We start from the raw sequence: 19765 nt of genomic DNA, 5'->3' as shown, positions 1-19765 counted from the left end.
GCAACAAAGGAGACCAGAGATGCTAATTTAAGTGAGTAGGCTGTTGGGCAGGGTGAGGTTAGAGGACAGAGGTCACTGTGGGAATAAGGGCAGAAAATAAAGCAAGATAACAATGACCAAGAGTTTCTGCTATGTCAAAAGGGGGTGGGAAACCAGCATATACCACCATGAAGGAATTTCATGTGGCCTGAATGTCACGAGAGGTTAATATTTTGGGCAGAGGGATTGTGAACAGAGATGAGACAAAGGTGTGGTGAGTCATAGGAGTGGAATCCATGAGATTCCGGAATAGTTTGCACAGTCTAGAAAGTGTTTCTCTCTCTCTCCAAGATTCACATATTTTGAGAATCTAGACATATTTAGACTGAAATAACATAACTATGAATACCCTCCAGTTCTTATCACTCATCGTCCCATAATAACTCCAACGTTCTCCTTCTTACCTAGTTCCACACCTTCTGATATCTAAGACTGGCAAGGAGTTGACAGGTACACTTAAGAAATCACCACAGAAGCCTTACTCAGAACCAGTGATTCACACAATAGCTTCATCGCATCAGTTTTTCATTTCAGGTTTGAAACCTGAATAGGATGAGAACTAGCATCTGTCCTATGAGGGCAACCAAAAAGTTGTTGTTTGCCTCAGCATGGTAAATACAACTTTTTGGCCACAGATAAAACACTGAATTTATTGGGGAAGTACTTGAAAATGTGGCATGAAGATAAGGCCTGCTACTCTTCCAGCAACACAATTGTTTTAAGGATGTTTGAGGAGACATTTGATCAACTAGTCTAATTATATCCTTTAGGGTTTGTATCTCTAAGGCTCTAATATAACCATTACTTTAATTTGAGTTAAAAAACAACAACACACATTTTATTTACCAATGGTTATAGTAAGCGTTTTGAAGAATGTAAATCGTGGCGTGATAATGCTTTGAATTTAAAACAGCAGATAAAATCAGAGGAACAAAACACAAATCCATAAGTGCGCATGACAACAAACCAGCTATTGAGATCGATTGCTGCTTACTTTCTATCTGTCTCTTACTTGAGTTCAGTATCTTCTGCTTTATGGAATATATTGACTTGCTCGCTTACTCACAAAATTGGATTCCTGATGATCCTTGTGATAAAATGCACAGCAAACATGGAGCTGGGTGGCAGTTAAGCAAACCTCACAGTAATTTAGTCTACTAAACGTCGATTTGCACAAAAGAAGGAAACGCTTTGTGGTCCGGTATTTGAAAGTTCAAAAAGAATACTCAGTAGAAGTGATTGGCTGTTAGTTCCTTTTCCAGCTCTTGTATTGAAAATTATCAGGCAAACTACTGTTGTCAATTTACGAACAGGTGGATGCACAGCCTGGACACCAAAATGATTTAAATAAGTAAATAATAATAATTAATAATAATTTTATTATTTGTATCCCGCCCATCTGACTGGGTCCCCCAGCCACTAGACACCCTAGAACTTAAATATACATTCTATAATAGAAATCAGTAGATTTAATAAGATCCACAGTAATAGCCTGTAAGGGACGCGGGTGGCGCTGTGGGTTAAACCACAAAGCCTAGGACTTGCCGATCAGAAGGTCGGTGGTTCGAATCCCCGCGACGGGGTGAGCTCCCGTTGCTCAGTCCCTGCTCCTGCTAACCTAGTAGTTCGAAAGCACATCAAAGTGCAAGTAGATAAATAGGTACCGCCCTGGCGGGAAGGTAAACGGCGTTTCCGTGCGCTGCGCTGCTCTGGTTCACCAGAAGCAGCTTAGTCATGCTGGCCACATGACCTGGAAGCTGTACGGCGGCTCCCTCAGCCAGTAAAGCGAAATGAGCACTGCAACCCCAGATTCGTCTGCGACTGGACCTAATGGTCAGGGGTCCCTTTACCTTTACCTTTACTGTAACAGCCACAAGCCTTTTTGAATGAAAAGATTTAACATATCTTCCATAAAGAAAGAAATGTGCATGGAACATGTAGTGTCTGTATCTTCTACTGTGCTGGAACATGGTTTGAGGTTATTTGAGGTTTGAGGTTATTTCTTTGTGCCATCTTAAACTGAATATAATAGTTAAGTTCAAGATTTCCTGTATTTAAAGTAGATCCTATATTAATTACTTTTATTGCAAAGGATATCTTCCAGGGCAATCTTACTGATCCTTTCCTACCATCTAGTGTTGCAAATATGTATTAATTTAAGTTGCATTATTTTACTACAAGTGATTCAAAACTTTTTCACCTGCAGACTTCATTGCTTTTGATGCAATTAGGAATTGAACCACATGCCCTCTCTGCCTTCGCAAGTGAATAAAATAATAATAATAATTCAGAAAACAAACGAATATTAAGGCAGTAGAAGCATGACAAAAAGCACAGTAAAACACAGCAGGTAAAACAAGCAAACCAAATAAATAAATAAAGGAGGATAACACATCAGCAGGCAAATAGGACAAAGGTCTGCTAAAACTGCATGGTCTTAAAATAGAGCCTAAAGTGTATTAAAGAGGCAGCTCAGCAGATCTGCTCTGGGGAAAGGATATACTGGGCATTGCCATGGAAAATGCCTTCTTAAATATCCTGACTTCCAACCAACTGTATGTCTGGTAGAATGAGCCTCCTTCAATGATTCATGACCCCAACATCACTGCAGATTTGAAAAACATTTCTCATATTCTGCAGAAAACCTAAAATAATAGCCAAAGCTATGATAGTAACACATGTCACATAAAATGCACCACAGTGCCTGTCATAGTCTCCCTCTTGGACACAGATCCCAGGACAACACTAGTTTTCTGTTGTTTGCTGAAGCATACATGAACATAGCTGTCAACCTTCCCTTTTTTTGTGGGAAATTCCCTTATTCCAGCACCGTTTCCCGCTGCTTCCCGCTGCTATCCCAGATTGTTAGATATTCCATAGACTGTCCCTGGGACAGGTGAGGCTGCTGATCCCTTATTTTTGAGGCTGCTGGTCCCTTATTTTCAAATCTGAAAGTTGACAGCTCTGCATGAAGCAAGCCTGAGAGCACATATCTCAAAATGCAATGCCTCAGAAGAAGATCTCCAGCCAGTTAAACAAGACTGCAAATATTGTGATCATCTACTATGACCAGCGGGTGGCGCTGTGGGTAAAACCTCAGCGCCTAGGACTTGCCAATCGCATGGTCAGCGGTTCGAATCCCCGCGGCGGGGTGCGCTCCCGTCGTTTGGTCCCAGCGCCTGCCAACCTAGCAGTTCGAAAGCACCCGCGGGTGCAAGTAGATAAATAGGGACCGCTTACCATCGGGAAGGTAAACGGCGTTCCGTGTGCTGCGCTGGCTCTCCAGATGAAGCTTGTCACGCTGGCCACGTGACCCGGAAGTGTCTGCGTACAGTGCTGGCTCCCGGCCTATAGAGTGAGATAAGCGCACAACCCTAGAGTCTGGCAAGACTGGCCCGTATGGGCAGGGGCACCTTTTACCTTTACTATGGCCAAGCAAAGATTTCTAAAGCTCTTTTTAAATGGATAAGGGAATTTTTTTATTAAAAAACCCTCCTTCATCCCATCACAACAGCAACACAGATCATTATTATTTTCATGCTATACTTGAGGACGATCCATTTTCACCTTGTCTAGCTGCTCACCAAACAGGAAATAGGCACACACATAAGGATTCCTTAAAAGGGCATCTTCCTTACAACTTAAGCAGGGCTGTTCTTAGGCAGTGATTGCATTGGATGGAGTGTCAGTCTTTCTCTGCTTTAATTTTTTGCAATGAGGTATTTGGGTAAATGGGGCTGCAAAAGTATTTGAAAGAGTGTGCACAGTGTTTGGTGAAATCTCAGAAGCCAGAATTTCCAGCAATAAATATCCTGAATAGCTCTTTGATCTTTACCATTAACAGCATGAATAGAACAAATTGTGCATATTTCCTTAGCTTGTGTTTTTGAAAGAAAAAAAAAGGTACAAAGAGTGAAGTACCATGAACTCTTGCTAGAAGAGTGGTTCTTAAAAATAAAAAACAGTCGGAATGAAAGAACTTAAAGAACGAAAAGTAAGATCTGGACTGGCCCCACCCTGCTCAAAAGCAGAGCAAACACTTGTACATGATTGATGGGAATTCCTTTCCACCCTTGCTACAGATATGTGGGATTGTTACATGTCACATGTATGTGGAGTCATTGCTGGAGTCCCTTGAACGGAACATGTATTGCTTTTGTTTTCTCTCTCTGAGAAGAACGACAAGGAGAGAGGCCATGTTTTTCTTTGTCCTGATTTATGTATAATAAATGCGTAGTTTAGTATAGAATCCACGCCTCAAGCCTGATCTGTTGTGCGTTTACTCTGCTGAGTCATGTGTGCTCTTGCATGCACAGCAGCATGAGTCGTGGACACCCGTCGGAGGAGGATGACTGATGGATCTCCGCAGCGGCAAGGCTGAGAAGGGAGACATTCTGGCTAGGGCCAAGCCAGCTGGCTTTCCATCCCATGGTTCCGACAATGATATCATGAAAGACCCAGTAAAACTAATCCACTAAGAACAATAACCCGCACATGCAGCGTTCAAGAGACCATAGGTGGTATAATTAGCCAAAGGCCTGAGTGAAGAGGAATGTTTTTGCCTGGAGCCTAAATGTAGCAAAGGTTCCAGGGGAGTCTCCCTGGGGAGAACTTTCCACAAACGGGGAGCCACCACTGAAAAGGCCCAATCTTATGTTGCCACCCTCTGGACCTCTCACAGAGGAGTTACACAAAGAAGGGCCTCGGGATAGTGATTGCAGGATCCAGGTCAGGCAATCCTTGAGGTATTACAGTCCTGACTCATTTAAGGCTTTATTGATCAAAAACCAGCACTTAGATTTGGGCCTGGAAACTAATTGGCAGCCAGTGCAGTCGGGCAAGGATTGGCATTATATGCTCAAACCATCTTGCCCCATTACCGAGGCAAGACAAGTCCAGCACATCCACTGCCACACCTGTAAAGAAGTAAAGCTGTGTGCCGTCAGCATACTGCTGACAATGTACTCCATATGACCCCAGAATGGAGAGGAGAGCATGCAGGATCAAATGCAGGAACACACAGGAGGAGCTCTGTGAGCCCCTTCTTACATGGCTGGCCAACGGAATCTGCTTGAAATGGCCTGTTTATAGGGACTAGATACAGAGCTGTGCCCCTGGGCCATCCATCCTCACATGGGTCCTTACCTATTCCTGGCAGTAGTGCCAGTTTCAAGCTGCCCCGCCCATGTTGCAGAGACATATTATGTATTCAGGATAGCACCTGAGGTAAGATGCAAAGATGAAAGTGAATGTGGATGACAGGTTTGATGAAGGAGTAGCATGGATGGAAGGCAAATGCATTTTCCAGTAGCAGGTTTTTAAAAGTGAGAGCTGCCTTGCTGTACAGAAAAGGGGGGGACTGTGACACTCACAAGGAGAATAATGAAAGAATGCACAAAGGGGAAGAAGAGAACAAGAGGGATGGAAGAAATCAAGCAATTTTTGCATCTCCACATTGATTGTAATACTGCAGGATATATCAGATACAGCGCTATAATGCGAAGAAGAACAAAGAGATAAAGCATACAGAGAAACAGTCGGTTCCCCAAATGTTTGGATGGAAATGAAACATTTCACACAACAAGGTGAAAATCCTTTAATAAAAAGCTTTCTATAAACAGCAGGCAGAACCAGCCTTATATTATATCTGCAGCCTCTAAGAGTAGCCTACCTGGGTCTTCTGTATTAATAGGGATGTTTTTGTAATTTTTTTTTTTACTTTAATTTATTGATACAGAACCTAACACCTCTTTGATCTCTGCTTTGATCACAGGTATAATTTGGAAGTAATCAATGACTATGAAACAGGGAAGAAAAATGGAAATCGTAATTGCAATAAAGCTGAATATCTTATTATCGGATAAAACATACGCCCAAATGGTCGAAAATGAAACATGCAGAGGAAAATTGTTACAAAAGAGCGAAAGAGATTTGCTGTGCATTATTTGGCAATGTAATTAATTTTCATGGCCTTTCTTGCTGGCTGCCCTACACAGCCTTACCAGCAGCTTCCTTCCCTTAGACTCCTGAGCCCCGTTGTCATGAAGTTGTGTCTGTGGGAACTAGTTGCTTGCATTAATCTCAAACAGGAAGGGACTGCTCTTGCTCCTGGGAGAAAGTAGTGGAAGGGGTTTTCCAGCCTACTGCTATTTTCAGGTGGGATTCAATCACATATCAGCAAATTCAGGCTGCACAATTGAAGTTGGATTTGAGGTTTTGTGCAACAAACCTGCCTCCCCAAAAGAGTTGACTTATTGCAATAAGGAAAGACATGCCATGCAATCATAGCTGTCAACTTACAGATTTGAAAATAAGGGACCAGCAGCCAAAATAAGGGATTTTTGGAGCACAGGTATGTTCAACTTCTGAGCCCCTCCGAGCCAAAGGCAGAAAGCCCAGACAGCAGCCAAACGAAGCCTCAAGCAGTGGTTCCCACAGCGCAGCAACCCAGCAAAGGGGATGCAGCAAGGAAAACCTCCGTCACCTCTCTGCTGGGAAGCGCTGAGCAAAGGCGAGCCCCCAGGCAATGCGGCTGATTTGATCGGCACAAGGCATGCAAGCTCCATCCCCCAGTCATTCTTAGACTCCTTAATGGGTGAGCAACGCAGCCAAGCAACACAGTTGGAGCCTCCCTCCTCCCTCGCCAGCAGGGAGGAGGGAGAGGAGCTGCTTCCTTTGAAACCCGGGAAATTTAAGGGACATCCATCAATAAGGGACAGCAGCGGGACACAGTGCTGGGATAAGGGACTTTCCCGCCAAATAAGGGACGGTTGACAGCTATGCATGCAACTTCTCCACAAACAAATAGGAATGCATGCTCAATAAATAGTCGGTGCCATCTAATCTCTCCACAAACAAATCAGGATGAATGCTGAAGAAACAGGTTGTCTGGAAGTGACCTAATAATTAACTGGACTGCAACTTGTCCTCCTTCAACAGAAAGGGCAGAAGGGGTTTATGAATTCTGGGGAAGCAACACAGCTCATTCCAAGCCTACCTGACATGGCTGGAGTAAAATGTTTCGCTCAAAGCTCTGCAAAAGCTGGACCCCTTTATACCAATGAATCGATATATCCACATGCTATCTAACATTTCTGTTCTGTACAGTACCTCTGTGTAACAGCTTCTCTAAGACAATTCTCAAGTGCTGGAGGATGAGTGGTGAAACTTCATACTTGTACACGTCTATCACTGGCACCTGTTGACATCTCCCAAATACTCCATCTGGAGAAGGTAAAAAAAAAAGGGGGTGGGGCATAAGGTAAAAGGGTGAATAAATCACATTGTTCTATGACATACCTACATACACAAAGAAATTTGCAATATGTTCTGTTACTATGACAGTTGCACTAAACATGGTAATGAGAAAGAGATACCTCCAGTTGTACGAAACGTGGTAATGAGAAAGTAATTGGTCACCTTCCCTTAAAAACTGCTTCACTTTTTGATACATCCTTTCTAGTAATGCCAAAGCAAATAAATAAAGCAATAAAGTGGTACCTCGGGTTAAGTACCTAATTTGTTCTGGAGGTCCATTCTTAACCTGAAACTGTTCTTAACCTGAAGCACCACTTTAGCTAATGGGGCCTCCTGCTGCCGCCCTGCCACTGGAGCACGATTTCTGTTCTCATCCTGAAGCAAAGTTCTTAACCCGAGGTAATATTTCTGGTTAGCGGAGCCTGTAACCTGAAGCATATGTAAACTGAAGCGTATGTAACCCAAGGTACCACTGTAACTCTCATGAAAACCAGACTGCCCAGGAAACATGTATGTTAGTTTGCAGAGAGAGGGTTTCTTTCCCCCGCCCCCGCTCCTTTTAATACAGGAGCTATGTAGTAGTAAATGAGTGGTGAATCGATAATAAGCAGCCAAGGCTAGTTTAATGTAGTACCCTCTAATGAATGCAATAAAAGGGAGCGGCTCATGCAACAATGAGATATTAATGGAACCTAATTTATTTAGCTCCATTCCATTCATCTAAAATGACAGACCCTTCTCATCAAGCTCTTTTCATATCACACCTTCTAATTAATTTAGGTCCTAATTAGTCTTTATTTAGAGAATTGTTCATTTCAAGACAAGCTTCCTGTGTGGGAAGAAGAAGATAGGCAGAGGAGGGGGAGTTCAAACATTCAAATTACCTTTCTCCCTTCCATACAAAAGACTAATTTAGAACTCGGGTGCTTATAATATCCTCTGACCATCTGCAGCGCTAGGCTTCAAAAAAATGGGTGCATTTATTGTTGTCTTCACCTGTACACAGTGATCCACAGAAAACTATTGAAAATGCAAAAAGTTTAATTAGCATGCTATTCTTCATACTGCTTGTTTTAATTCAGTAATTACTGCAGATATTGCATTCATAATCAAAAGGGACAGTGCAATTTGACTAATAGAACATAACATTGTGAATTAATTTGGAAGTACCTATTTATTTATATGGAGCTTCAACAAGATGAAAGAGTAGATAGAGGGGGAAACAGCTGCTCTCAACATTCAAACAGTCCGTCTATGGTATTATAGAGTACACACCTATATCAAAGTCATTTAATTTACATTATAAACTGGAATATTAACCTAGACTTGAAGAGATGCAGTTAAAATGTTTTTTTTATATATAAAAAAAATTCTGCAAATTTTCAAGTGTGATTTCTTCCTAACAGTTGAGCAACGATTACTCCACACAAAAGATTTCTGCCACACCACCATATATTTTGAGTTAGCTTGGATTTCGTATTTCTCTATCCTACAAAATACTGAGTTCTGAAGCTATGGATAGCTTCTAAAGGGATACACAAACGTGTGGTGATGTTTTCCTTCCTGGCGAATGCATGCTTGCTCTATTCTCTACACACTCTTACAACAAAGCAAGCTGGTCTGATGACATGCTTTATCTATTTTGTGTTTCTCATCCTCGGAGATAAGCCTAGCAAATGCCTTTTGTTGTTGTTTAGTCGTTTAGTCGTGTCCGACTCTTCGTGACCCCATGGACCAGAGCATGCCAGGCACTCCTGTCTTCCACTGCCTCCAGCAGTTTGGTCAGACTCATGTTTGTAGCTTTGAGAACACTGTCCAACCATCTTGTCCTCTTTTGTCCCCTTCTCCTTGTGCCCTCAATCTTTCCCAACATCAGGGTCTTTTCCAGGGAGTCTTCTCATGAGGTGGCCAAAGTATTGGAGCCTCAGCTTCAGGATCTGTCCTTCCAGTGAGCACTCAGGGCTGATTTCCTTAAGAATGGATACGTTTGATCTTCGTGCAGTCCATGGGACTCTCAAGAGTCTCCTCCAGCACCATAATTCAAAAGCATCAATTCTTTGGCGATCAGCCTTCTTTATGGTCCAGCTCTCACATCCACTTCCACTTCCACTTCCTTTTTTTTAAATATTTATTTATACAACAAGAAAAAACACACACAAAAAAAACACAAATACCAAATTACACACAAATTACAAAAATAACCATAGACACATAATTTTCTTGGCAAACAATAAAACATCTATTGGTCTTAACACTAAAGACCCAACTTCCCGTCTATTCCATATTTCCATATTTGGATCCAATCTTGTATAGAGGGGATTTCATTACTCTTCCATTTTGCTGCGATCAAAACTCTTGCTGCCGCCGTCGCATATAAAAAGATACCCTTCCTCTTTTGTGGAATATCCAAATCTGTTATTCCCAGGAGGTAGGCCTCTGGTTTTTTATTGAAAGAGATCTTTAGCATTTTTTGCAGTTCTGCATGTATACTCTCCCAGAATACCTGTATTTTCCTACATATCCACCACATATGGTAGAATGTTCCTGAGTCTCCGCATCTCCAACAATTACTTGACACATTTTTATACAGTCTTGAAAGTTTCTATGGTGTTAGATACCATCGATGTTGCATTTTTTGAAAGTTCTCTCTAATCGTGTAACAGTTTGTGAATTTCCAATTGATCTTCCATAAATTTTCCCATTGGGCCATGGTTATTGAATGGCCAAAATCCTGGGACCACCTCACCATTGCCACTGTTACCTCCTCCTCCTTTCTACTTCCACTAGCAACTGCCTTTAAGTAGCTACAAAACAGCACGGTTGTTCAGAGTATCCCAACCCAACCTGTTTTTGTTTTCAGATGTTCATTCAATGCATGTGAGGAGCAGGGCTGCACATGCTATTCCCACCCTCCAACTATGCGCATTCCCAGAGCTTGGAGAGACCTTGGGGAAGGGCTGTGGCTTAATGGTGGTACAGCATCTGCTTCACATGCAAAAAGGTCTGGTTTCAATCCCTGACAGCTCCAGGTAGTGTTGGGAATGTCCCCATTCTGAAACTGGCCACTACCTGAGTGTAGACCCAGGGTCCCCAAACTATGGTGCATGGACCATCAATGGTCTGAAGTACGCTTACAATTTGAATTCTATAGAATTCTATGGTGCTCAAATTTTGAGACAGCACAATACAATGCAATCTGAGAAACAGCTTCTCATTTCTGACAGTAGTTGCTCACAGTATGCCAGAGGCATACTAGGGGTTGGTGAAATCAGCCCCTGCCAGGGGTGCAAGTCTAGGGGCATGCGCAAAAAACCCCTATCAGACTATGGAGTGCATGATGTATATGTGTGTGGCAATGCGCGGCTGCTGTCACACATAAAATGTAGTAATTGCTAATGTGGCTATGGTAAAGTGTGTGTGCTTTTTATGTGGTGTAGGGCACAAGGGACCCTAAATACACCTCTGCACAGAGGTCAAAGAGAATGCTGACTTCATGAGGAATAAATCCTCTTAGGTTAAACTTTGAAAGCATCAGAAAGCATTCACATGTGAATCAAAGAGCAAAACTGAAAGATTATATAGGAAGGATCTAAATGGCAATAATTTCTCTCCCCCCGTCCCACGTCCTCTCCATCTCTCCCTGAAAGGAAGAAGCTATAGTTTGGGTTTTCAAAATGATTCCTTAATGAGGGGAAAAGAGAGGACTATAGAGTGTCTCGATAAGAAAATGCTTGATAAGAAAAACAGTTTTAGGGCTTGCTGATCAGTTTGAATCCCCACAACGTGGTGAGCGCCCGTTGCTCGGTCCCTGCTCCTGCCAACATAGCAGTTCGAAATAGGTACCGCTCCAGTGGGAAGGTAAACGTCATTTCCGTGCACTGCTCTGGTTCGCCAGAAGCAGCTTAGTCATGCTGACCACATGACCCAGAAGCTGTACGCCGGCTCCCTCGGCCAATAAAGCGAGATGAGGGCCACAACCCCAGAGTCATCCACGACTGGACCTAATGGTCAGGGGTCCCTTTACCTTTACTTTTAACTCCACTTAAGAGAACACTATTTTTGCTTATCTTCCTCCCTGATACAGCGTCTACTGTGGCACTCGCTAAGTTGATTTCTTCAGACATCTTTCTCCGTGTCTGAAAAGGTTCTAGCTGCACTCATTTCATCTTTCCAGGCTTAGGAGAACTCATTACAATTCAAACAAGTAAGTTCTACTTTTATGTAGTGAAGGAGCTGTTTTAACATTTGTTTTACCAGCCTGCCCCCGGGAGCTGTTGTTCAGTTTAAAAATAAAGACGGATCCACCATGGCACCATGGGCTGCATCTGCCTACTCCAGCAGCCAAACTGCACCACATCATAAGGACACTATCCTGCAAAAAGAACACCAGCCTACTTTTTATGTGATATGATATCTCACAAAAATCAAAGACAGTTGCTCTGGTGCACAGGCCGGTGTTTGTGTGTGTGTGTGTGTGTGTCAATTGTGGCTATCCAGGCCTCTCTATCTTCCTAGGGCATATTTCTTCCTAATCCAGCCTCATATCTCCAGGCTTCACCCCTCAATAGCCCTGGTTCTGTACCCTCTTCAAGTCCTTTTGCCTGCCTGAAAGATGTGCTTGAACTGTGGTAATGCCTCATGTTTCCCTGCCTGGAGAAAAGAGGTGAGTGTAGAAACCTCTCAATTTTGCTGTACAAACATAACAGCCTCACCTGTTGCTCCTCCCATTTTTGCCTCCGGCCCAGCGCACCACAGGCATGTGGCCTCCAAAAGGTTGCCCATGAGGGAATGTGGCCCCTGGGCTGCAATGGGGCTCCACCCATCCTCTAATGTAAATGTCTCTCTCCCTTTTAAGGGATCCCATAAATTCTACGCAAAGCTGAAAGCGAAATTAAGGTACCTGAAGTCATTCCTAAAATTGTGGGATTTGAGGATAAGTTCTATGCCATAGCCCTTGACGCGCTTCTTTTCGTGTTCCTTAAATTGGCTGACTTGAAATTGCATTCAGTGACCTTTAAATGGAAGGGCAATGACGTCTGCTTCTAATAATGCAGTTGCTACATTGAAGCACTTAAAACACAGTTACTGTATGCATTCAAGCTCCCTACATTATCGGTAGGCAAACAAAGGCCCAATTGCCTTCTGGATCCAGCCCACGGATGGTCGGGAATGGCTGCGTGGATCGCCAGCGTGCACATTCTTTCCCTCTCCTTCCCCCTCCCTCCCACGGCGGCGGCAGCAACACCTCCTCCCTCCCTCCTCCCCGCCCTGCCTAGAGGAGGAAGGGGGCTGGGCTTTGTTGGTGCCAGCAGCAGTGCTTGAGCGGCCGCCATTTTAAGCAGCCCCTCTCTGGAGCCCTTTTGTGCACTCATTGCTCATTGTCCCTCCACCTCCGCCAGCCCCTGCCACTCGCAAGACACAGGTAAGCAGCCACTGGGGCTCGTGGTGCTCTTGCATCACTCCCCCCCCCCCCAAATATAGTCTGGCCCCCCGCATGGTCTGGAGGACAGTGGACTCGCCCCCTGCTGAAAAAGTTTGCTGACCCCTGCCTTCACTGCAAGTTTTTAACCATTGGACTTGGCACAGTGTGAGGAGGGGGCAAGGCTATGATCTTAAGCCATAGCTGTCAATTTTTCCCTTTTCTTGTGAGGAATCCTATTCGGAATAAGGGAATTTCCCTTTAAAAAAGGGAAACATTGACAGCTATGTCTTAAGCCAGAATGGCTTCCTGCACAGAGCAACCTCCATGGCAGCCACTTTCAAAGAATTGGTCAGCAATATGTCTAATATACTAATATTTTCTTGGACGGTCTGAGTAACTCAAAACCAGGTTCTTGACTGTGGTTCCTCTCTAAGCTCATTCAGACAACCCCTGAGTGTGTCATTCCTCCTTTAAATAAGAGACAGGGCACCTCCAGCTCTTGAAATGATGTTGGTTTTAAACTCCCATCAGTCCCTGGAAAGAGGAAAGTTGAAAGACCACAGGTGGACTCGATGGCCCTTGTGGTCTCTTCCAACTCTATGATTCTATGATTCTAGGTTCCCCATCCCTGCTATAAATGAACACAAGAAGCGTGGGGAATCTAGTCCAGCTCTGCTCAGCGTAAGGTTGCAGTTTCCTCATGAGAAACTGTTCCAGCAATGGCTCCTCCCTTGGCTCAGATTGTGATTAAATAGAATGAATGGCAGTTGTACCCAAAGGTGATGCTACAAGGAAACTGTAATCTGGCCCAATAAGGAAAGCCAGATTCATGCTTAATACTCCATATACAAAGAACAATTTCTCACCAATATCCAAGCTTGTCAATTTTTTTTAAAGTTTGTATACAACCTTCATTTTCTGATTGATTAATCTTGACAGGAGTTCCTCCACAAAGCCCTATGTACAAGTTCTTCACACATTCAAAATTGCACATAGGAGAGATATGCCATCATGGAACAATATCTATATTAGTAGATTTTTCAGCTTATTCTTCACTTTGCACAGCCATCCATAGCCTGTGGGGGGTTTCTGTTAAAAATCTTTTCCCAGAATCTCTCTTCATTAGAGCTACTTGAGGTGTTTGGGTTTTGCTTTGTTTTTTGCTTCTTCTTCTCATGTTCATTCTACTGCAGTGGTAGCTGGTGAAGGAGGTTTCTCAGTAGAAACCACTGTTATATTGTGGTAATTGAGAAGGGACTGACCATACTGGATGCTGTACTCCCTGCCTCCAATAACACATCTTGGCATGTGAAATTGTGTGTAGAAATTCCCTCCTCTATTGCCACACAATGGAGAATTTGACTAACAAGCTGCCTTATCAGCCACAAGTGTTCTGCTGCTTTTATTCCTACCTTAAATTTAATTGTTCTAGAGCAACAGCAGACAACCCGTGGCCCTCCAGACATTGTTGGGACTCCAACTCCCATCAGCCCCAGTCAGCATAGCCAATGGTCAAAGATAGTGGGAGTTGTAATATAGCAACATCTGTAAGGCCATAGGTTTCCAACTCCTCTTCCAGATAGCGGAAGCTAATTTCAGACAGACATCATCCCCACTCCACATACTCCCAAGAGACACTAACCTTTTTTCTGATTTGGCTCATTTTCCCCCAGCAACGCTGCAAATAATCCTCTCAACTGTCGAAGTCACTTATATATCAATTTTGCCTCTCATTTAATTGCAAAACTGTCATTTGAAGCTTTCGAAACCTCTCCCACGAGGCAGCTCTCAGGCTGCTTGTGTTCACACTGCTTTTGGTTAGAAAATAACTGTGGGTTTCAAATTTTATTTTTTATTTTTGTGTAGAGCTCACAATAGTTTGAGAACCTCTTTTGTAGACTCAAACAACTGTAGTTGGGCAGAGAGATACTTCTTGAATACTGTGCAACCCTAATGAGACTGAGAGAGATTTCTTTTGAAGTGGGTTCGGTATGTTGTTAAGCAGACCACATTTTTATGATGTGAAACTATTAGGCTGCTTTAAACAGGTGGATGCAACCAACAGTTGCAGTTGTAATCCTGTTACTATTATGACACAGTACCACGTTTTATATGAGATTACTCTGGAGTAAGTTACATTAGGGTCACCAACTGAGGATAGAGAACTCCAGCTTGGCCCCAGAATGATATTGCACAGTAACTGTTGGTTAAATGTTTATTTTTCATTCTTTCATTTGTTGCAAAAGGAATTCCAGAGCCATGTTTTCTTTCCAACATCCCACTAATCTGGAAAGATCTCAGTGGCACCAGTTGGACTACCCTGAAGGTAATGATTTGAGGCTTGAAGCTTAAGGATGCAGACGGGAAAAAGCACAGATGCCTTCTTATCGTGGGCACCCCTCCAAAAAAATAAATAAAAGTATTTATTCTGGAACAAGGGAAGAACTTAAGCCACAATGCACTCAATTTAATGAAAGTAAAGGGGGTTTTTTTGGTTTAAGTTACTACCGTAAACCTGTCAAGCAAACTTGGTTCGCAATAAAGCTCATTCTCCCCAGCTGCAGTCATATTCGGAACTACCTGTTAAGGGTGGAAAGATGAGCAGCAGGGCAGCAAAAAGGAGGTTTATCTATGGCAGCTAATCTCCTCAATCAACAGCACTCTGCTCTGCTCAACAGCCGTTGCCAAGTAACAGGCCAGAGCTTCTCTTATCGGCTTCCTAATGTTTCATTGACTATTCAGACAAGAATAGAAAGCTGTGACATGGAGGGTTATATGCAGCACAAAATGAAAACGGCACATTATGTGGGAAGAAAAAGAGAAATCTTTTAGTCCTTTTTAAAAAATAAAATATCTGGATAGTCAGTGGCTATTGTTCGTGTCCTCTACCATCACCTCGCCCACCAAGGTAATTTTCTGCACTGCTCATTCTAAACCACAAAAAAACAAACAGGGGGAAGTTATAAATTTGCATGCATAAGACTCTTTTGGTCTTTCTTGGTAAGAGCTCAGCCATTCATTGACATCACCAATTCCCTCTATAAAGGAAAGCAGCCATTTCTCAGTTGCACGTTCCACCGGCAGATCAGAGTACTGGTGGCAATGATGAAGGGGATGGGAATCTTTGTACATTATGCCCTGCTTGTAATAAAGGCAAATGCATGTCAAATTGGCAACGTTAAAATTTTATCTACAGCAACATCTCTCACGTACACAGAGAAGGATAGCAATTTCCAACCGGATCATTACTCACACAGCCTCTGCACTTGTTTCCCATTCACATTCCAGGTTAGGCACAGGAAATTTCTTGTTTTAATACTTTAATACTTTAATAAAAACCCGATTTTCAGTGCGGAAGCATTTAATTAAAAACCTTAATTATGAGATGGAGTTTAAAAACAGGATCTTCTGTCATTCTCTCTTCAGGGTAATAAATAATCAAAAATTCTTATGCTTATCTTGCTAAATGTTACATACTACTTGGTAAGCACGTGGTATGAATACTTCCAATCTAAAACAAAAAGCTTATTTTGTAACATGTCTTTTATATCACATTCATAAATATTGGCTGCACAGGAATTTCCTCAAAATTCGCACTCCTGTAAAGGAAGACATGAACATAGCACCAGAATATTTCACTAAACCACATGGATGCAATATGTGATTTATTGACATATTATGCAAATACATACTACATAGACAGAACCATATCTCCCATTACATTTCAGAGGCACACATGAAACACTGTGTCCAGTTCTGGGCACCACAGTTCAAGAAGGACACTGACAAACTGGAACGTGTCCAGAGGAGGGCAACCAAAATGGTCAAAGGCCTGGAAACGATGCCTTATGAGGAACGGCTAAGGGAGCTGGGCATGTTTAGCCTGGAGAAGAGGAGGTTAAGGGGTGATATGATAGCCATGTTCAAATATATAAAAGGATGTCACATAGAGGAGGGAGAAAGGTTGTTTTCTGCTTGACAACCATATGTCAGGAGTGCTCTGATGGTGTTTCCTGCTTGGCAGGGGGTTGGACTCGATGGCCCTTGTGGTCTCTTCCAACTCTATGATTCTATGATTCTATGACTTTGGAGTAACATTTTCCATGTCATATAGGAGCGGAGAATCACAATGTATACTTATATCACAGAGTGAAGGCCAAGAAAGCTAAGTGCACAGGAAGCATCATTGGCAACAGAAGTTACTATCTTGACTTAGGGCAGAACTACATGTTATGAATTGCATTGTTTTTTGTTTTTTTTAATAATATTTATTAAGATTTTTCAACAACGTAACATCAAAACAAAACATACCCACAAAAAACAAAGAAAAGAAAAAAGAACAGCAAAAGAAAAAAAGGAAAAAGGAAAAACAAAAATCAAAAAACCCTCTTCCCCATCCCCCTACACAAAAATCCCAAAAAACAAAACACAAAAGTACCCCACACAACACAAAGTCTCACATTCCCTTTTTTCCTTTAACTTGTTTCCATGACTTCCTCCCACCTCCCTCTTTATATTCCTGATTTTAATCTAATCGGCAAATTCCCTCCGACTTTTGATACTTTTTCCCTTATTTACCTTTACCTCTTTTTTTAAAAAAAAAAACAAAACAATAATAATATAAAGAAAAAGAATTTATCTTAAAACTTCTGATCTTAGATTCTATAATTATATACCCTTATATCTTAATTTTTCATTTTCTTTATCTTACTCCTGGAACCAGTTAACTTCCTTCCGTCATCCCCTCAAAATACTTATTAAAACCATATTTTATCAATTTTACTTAATAATCTCCAATTTTTCCCCCATCTCATCCCCCCGGTTTTAGGTGCTGCCAATCCTTTTTACAAATTTTTTAAGTCTTTCCAATCGATAAATTCAGTCCATCAGCCAGGCTGCCTGGTGTCCGAGGCCTTTAAATCATCTTTCTGGCCTGTCTGGAGAGTCTTTTTTGAGCTTAAAATTGTGTCCCAAACCACATTCCCCTCAACCTCTCCATTAACCTTTATGAACAAGCTTGCCCGAACTCTGTAATTCCTCTTGTAGACCAAAGAATTGTCCAAAGTTTGCTCCACACACTCTTTAAGGTTGCTGAAATTCACCTCTTCAAACTTTCTCAGAGTGCCAATTTCCAAGATATATCTTATCAAACCTGTGTCTCTTAGTCCATACATGGCACTCCTTATCCAGATCTGTCCTTTAAACTCTTTGCTCTCATAATCCACTTTTTGTCCATCAACTTGAGGCTCTATTACTGTATTTTCCACCAGGGGTTCCTCTTGTAAAGACGGAACCTGTTCTGTTTGATCCATATTCTTCTCAGTTGTCCTTCCTTGTTGATTTAATTCCAATCCTTGGGCCGAGTTTAGTAATTTTTTCCCTTCTTGAGCCAGGCTGTGAACATTTTCCTTCAAATCAGAAATGCCAAATTCCAAAATAGACAGTTTTTTTTGAAATTGCTCAAACAGAGCTGCTATTCTTCCCTCCATGTTCCCAAGTCTGTTCTTTCAATGTTATCTTGCTGTCAAGGTCGAATGCTTATTTAGTCTGTAAAGTTGCAGCCTGTGTGAAAGTTTCTATCCAAAGGTATAACAATTGTAACATTCCAACATGAGTTTCTGTAACTTTCCACAGCCACAAGAACAGTTGTCATTTAACTCCTTTTTTCCTTTCCCAAACAGTAAACAATAGATTGAGTTCTCTCTTAATCCTTTTCTTCTTAATAATTCTTAATAATTTATTTCTTGTTATAAAGATTCTTTTTCTTGTTTTGGCCGCCCGGTCCCGGGCTCGAGATGGTAAAGATAAGTTCAAAGTACCCTGCTCTGCAGGACTATAAACTGTTAAAAGCAATCTCCCCCTCTTCCCTGCTTCCGAGGGGGGGTTTAAAGGGCTTAGGTGACAGATTTATTACCTTGTGAAGTACTTTTTAAAGGCTCCAGTTCTCACACTTTTGCCTTGATCTTTCTACAAAGTGGAAGGCAGGCTTCCTGTTTTAACCTTCCATCTGATGCCGAGTTTCAGTAATTTATAATCCAATTTCCATTACTTACGAGAGTTTCTTTAATCCAAATGTCCACAGGAAAAGTTAGCGCTTCCTGACAGCAGCTGTGCGGCTTCACTCCCTGAAAACAGCGATCGATCCAAAGTGCCGCGCCGCTCACCCCACATCGCTCCGGAGCCCGGAGCCGGGTCTCCCCGCGAGTAAGGGAGGCGCTACTGGCACCAGCCGGATCCCAAGTCCACGGTCTTCCTCCGACCATGGTTTTTAGCGGGTCTCCGCCTCGCCGTAGGCGGTCAGACCCTTCTTTTCAGAGAGCAGTCTCCTCCGAGACGAAGGAGGTCTGCTGCAGCCAAGAGCGCCAACCCGGAAGCTGCATTGTTGTTCCTTTAGAAGAAGATTGTTTTTGTCAGGCATTGAAATCTGCAATTTGAAGTGGAAGGCCAAATTTTTTTTGGGGGGGGGGAGGGAGAAAGAATATGCTTCTTAATACTTTTTCCTACATGATCAAACCTTTACTACAAGATCAAACCTATCCATTCTGAAGGAAATCAGCCCTGAGTGCTCACTGGAAGGACAGATCCTGAAGCTGAGGCTCCAATACTTTGGCCACCTCATGAGAAGACTCCCTGGAAAAGACCCTGATGTTGTGAAAGATGGAGGGCACAAGGAGAAGGGGACGACAGAGGACGAGATGGTTAGACAGTGTTCTCGAAGCTACAAACATGAATCTGACCAAACTGCGGGTGGCAGTGGAAGACAGGAGTGCCTGGCGTGCTCTGGTCCATGGGGTCACGAAGAGTCGGACACGACTAAACGACTAGAGAAGCTGCTTCCACTACTAATGAAGAAAAGATACAAGTAGCAGCACCTTTCCCCCCACCTGGAGTTAAAGAAATCGTGGCACAATTTTCAGATGAAAAATAGCTCAAGGGAAAATGGTTAAGAAGCCTCTCTGCAACACATTGAGCAAACTGCAGCTGCATTATAATTTATAAGTACGAGCAAAACTATAAGAAACTATCTTCTAGTTACTTCATAACTTG

General features: G+C 42.5%; 1 protein-coding gene across 1 annotated transcript in view; it reads right to left on the bottom strand.

Annotated features, from left to right (window-relative positions):
- The window catches only part of PTPRN2 (protein tyrosine phosphatase receptor type N2), a 607197-nt gene that overhangs the window by 493112 nt on the left and 94320 nt on the right, over positions 1–19765 (bottom strand). The window contains exon 3 of the mRNA XM_083406151.1: positions 7150–7263. Within this exon, the coding sequence (XP_083262277.1) occupies positions 7150–7263 (114 nt within the window). The remainder of the gene's footprint in view (positions 1–7149; positions 7264–19765) is intronic.

This window comes from Podarcis tiliguerta, assembly GCF_965153285.1.
Source record: "Podarcis tiliguerta genome assembly, chromosome: 12".
Lineage (NCBI taxonomy): Eukaryota > Metazoa > Chordata > Lepidosauria > Squamata > Lacertidae > Podarcis > Podarcis tiliguerta.
The sequence above is the reverse complement of the archived record's forward strand: the minus strand, read 5'-3'. Positions and strand labels throughout refer to the sequence as shown.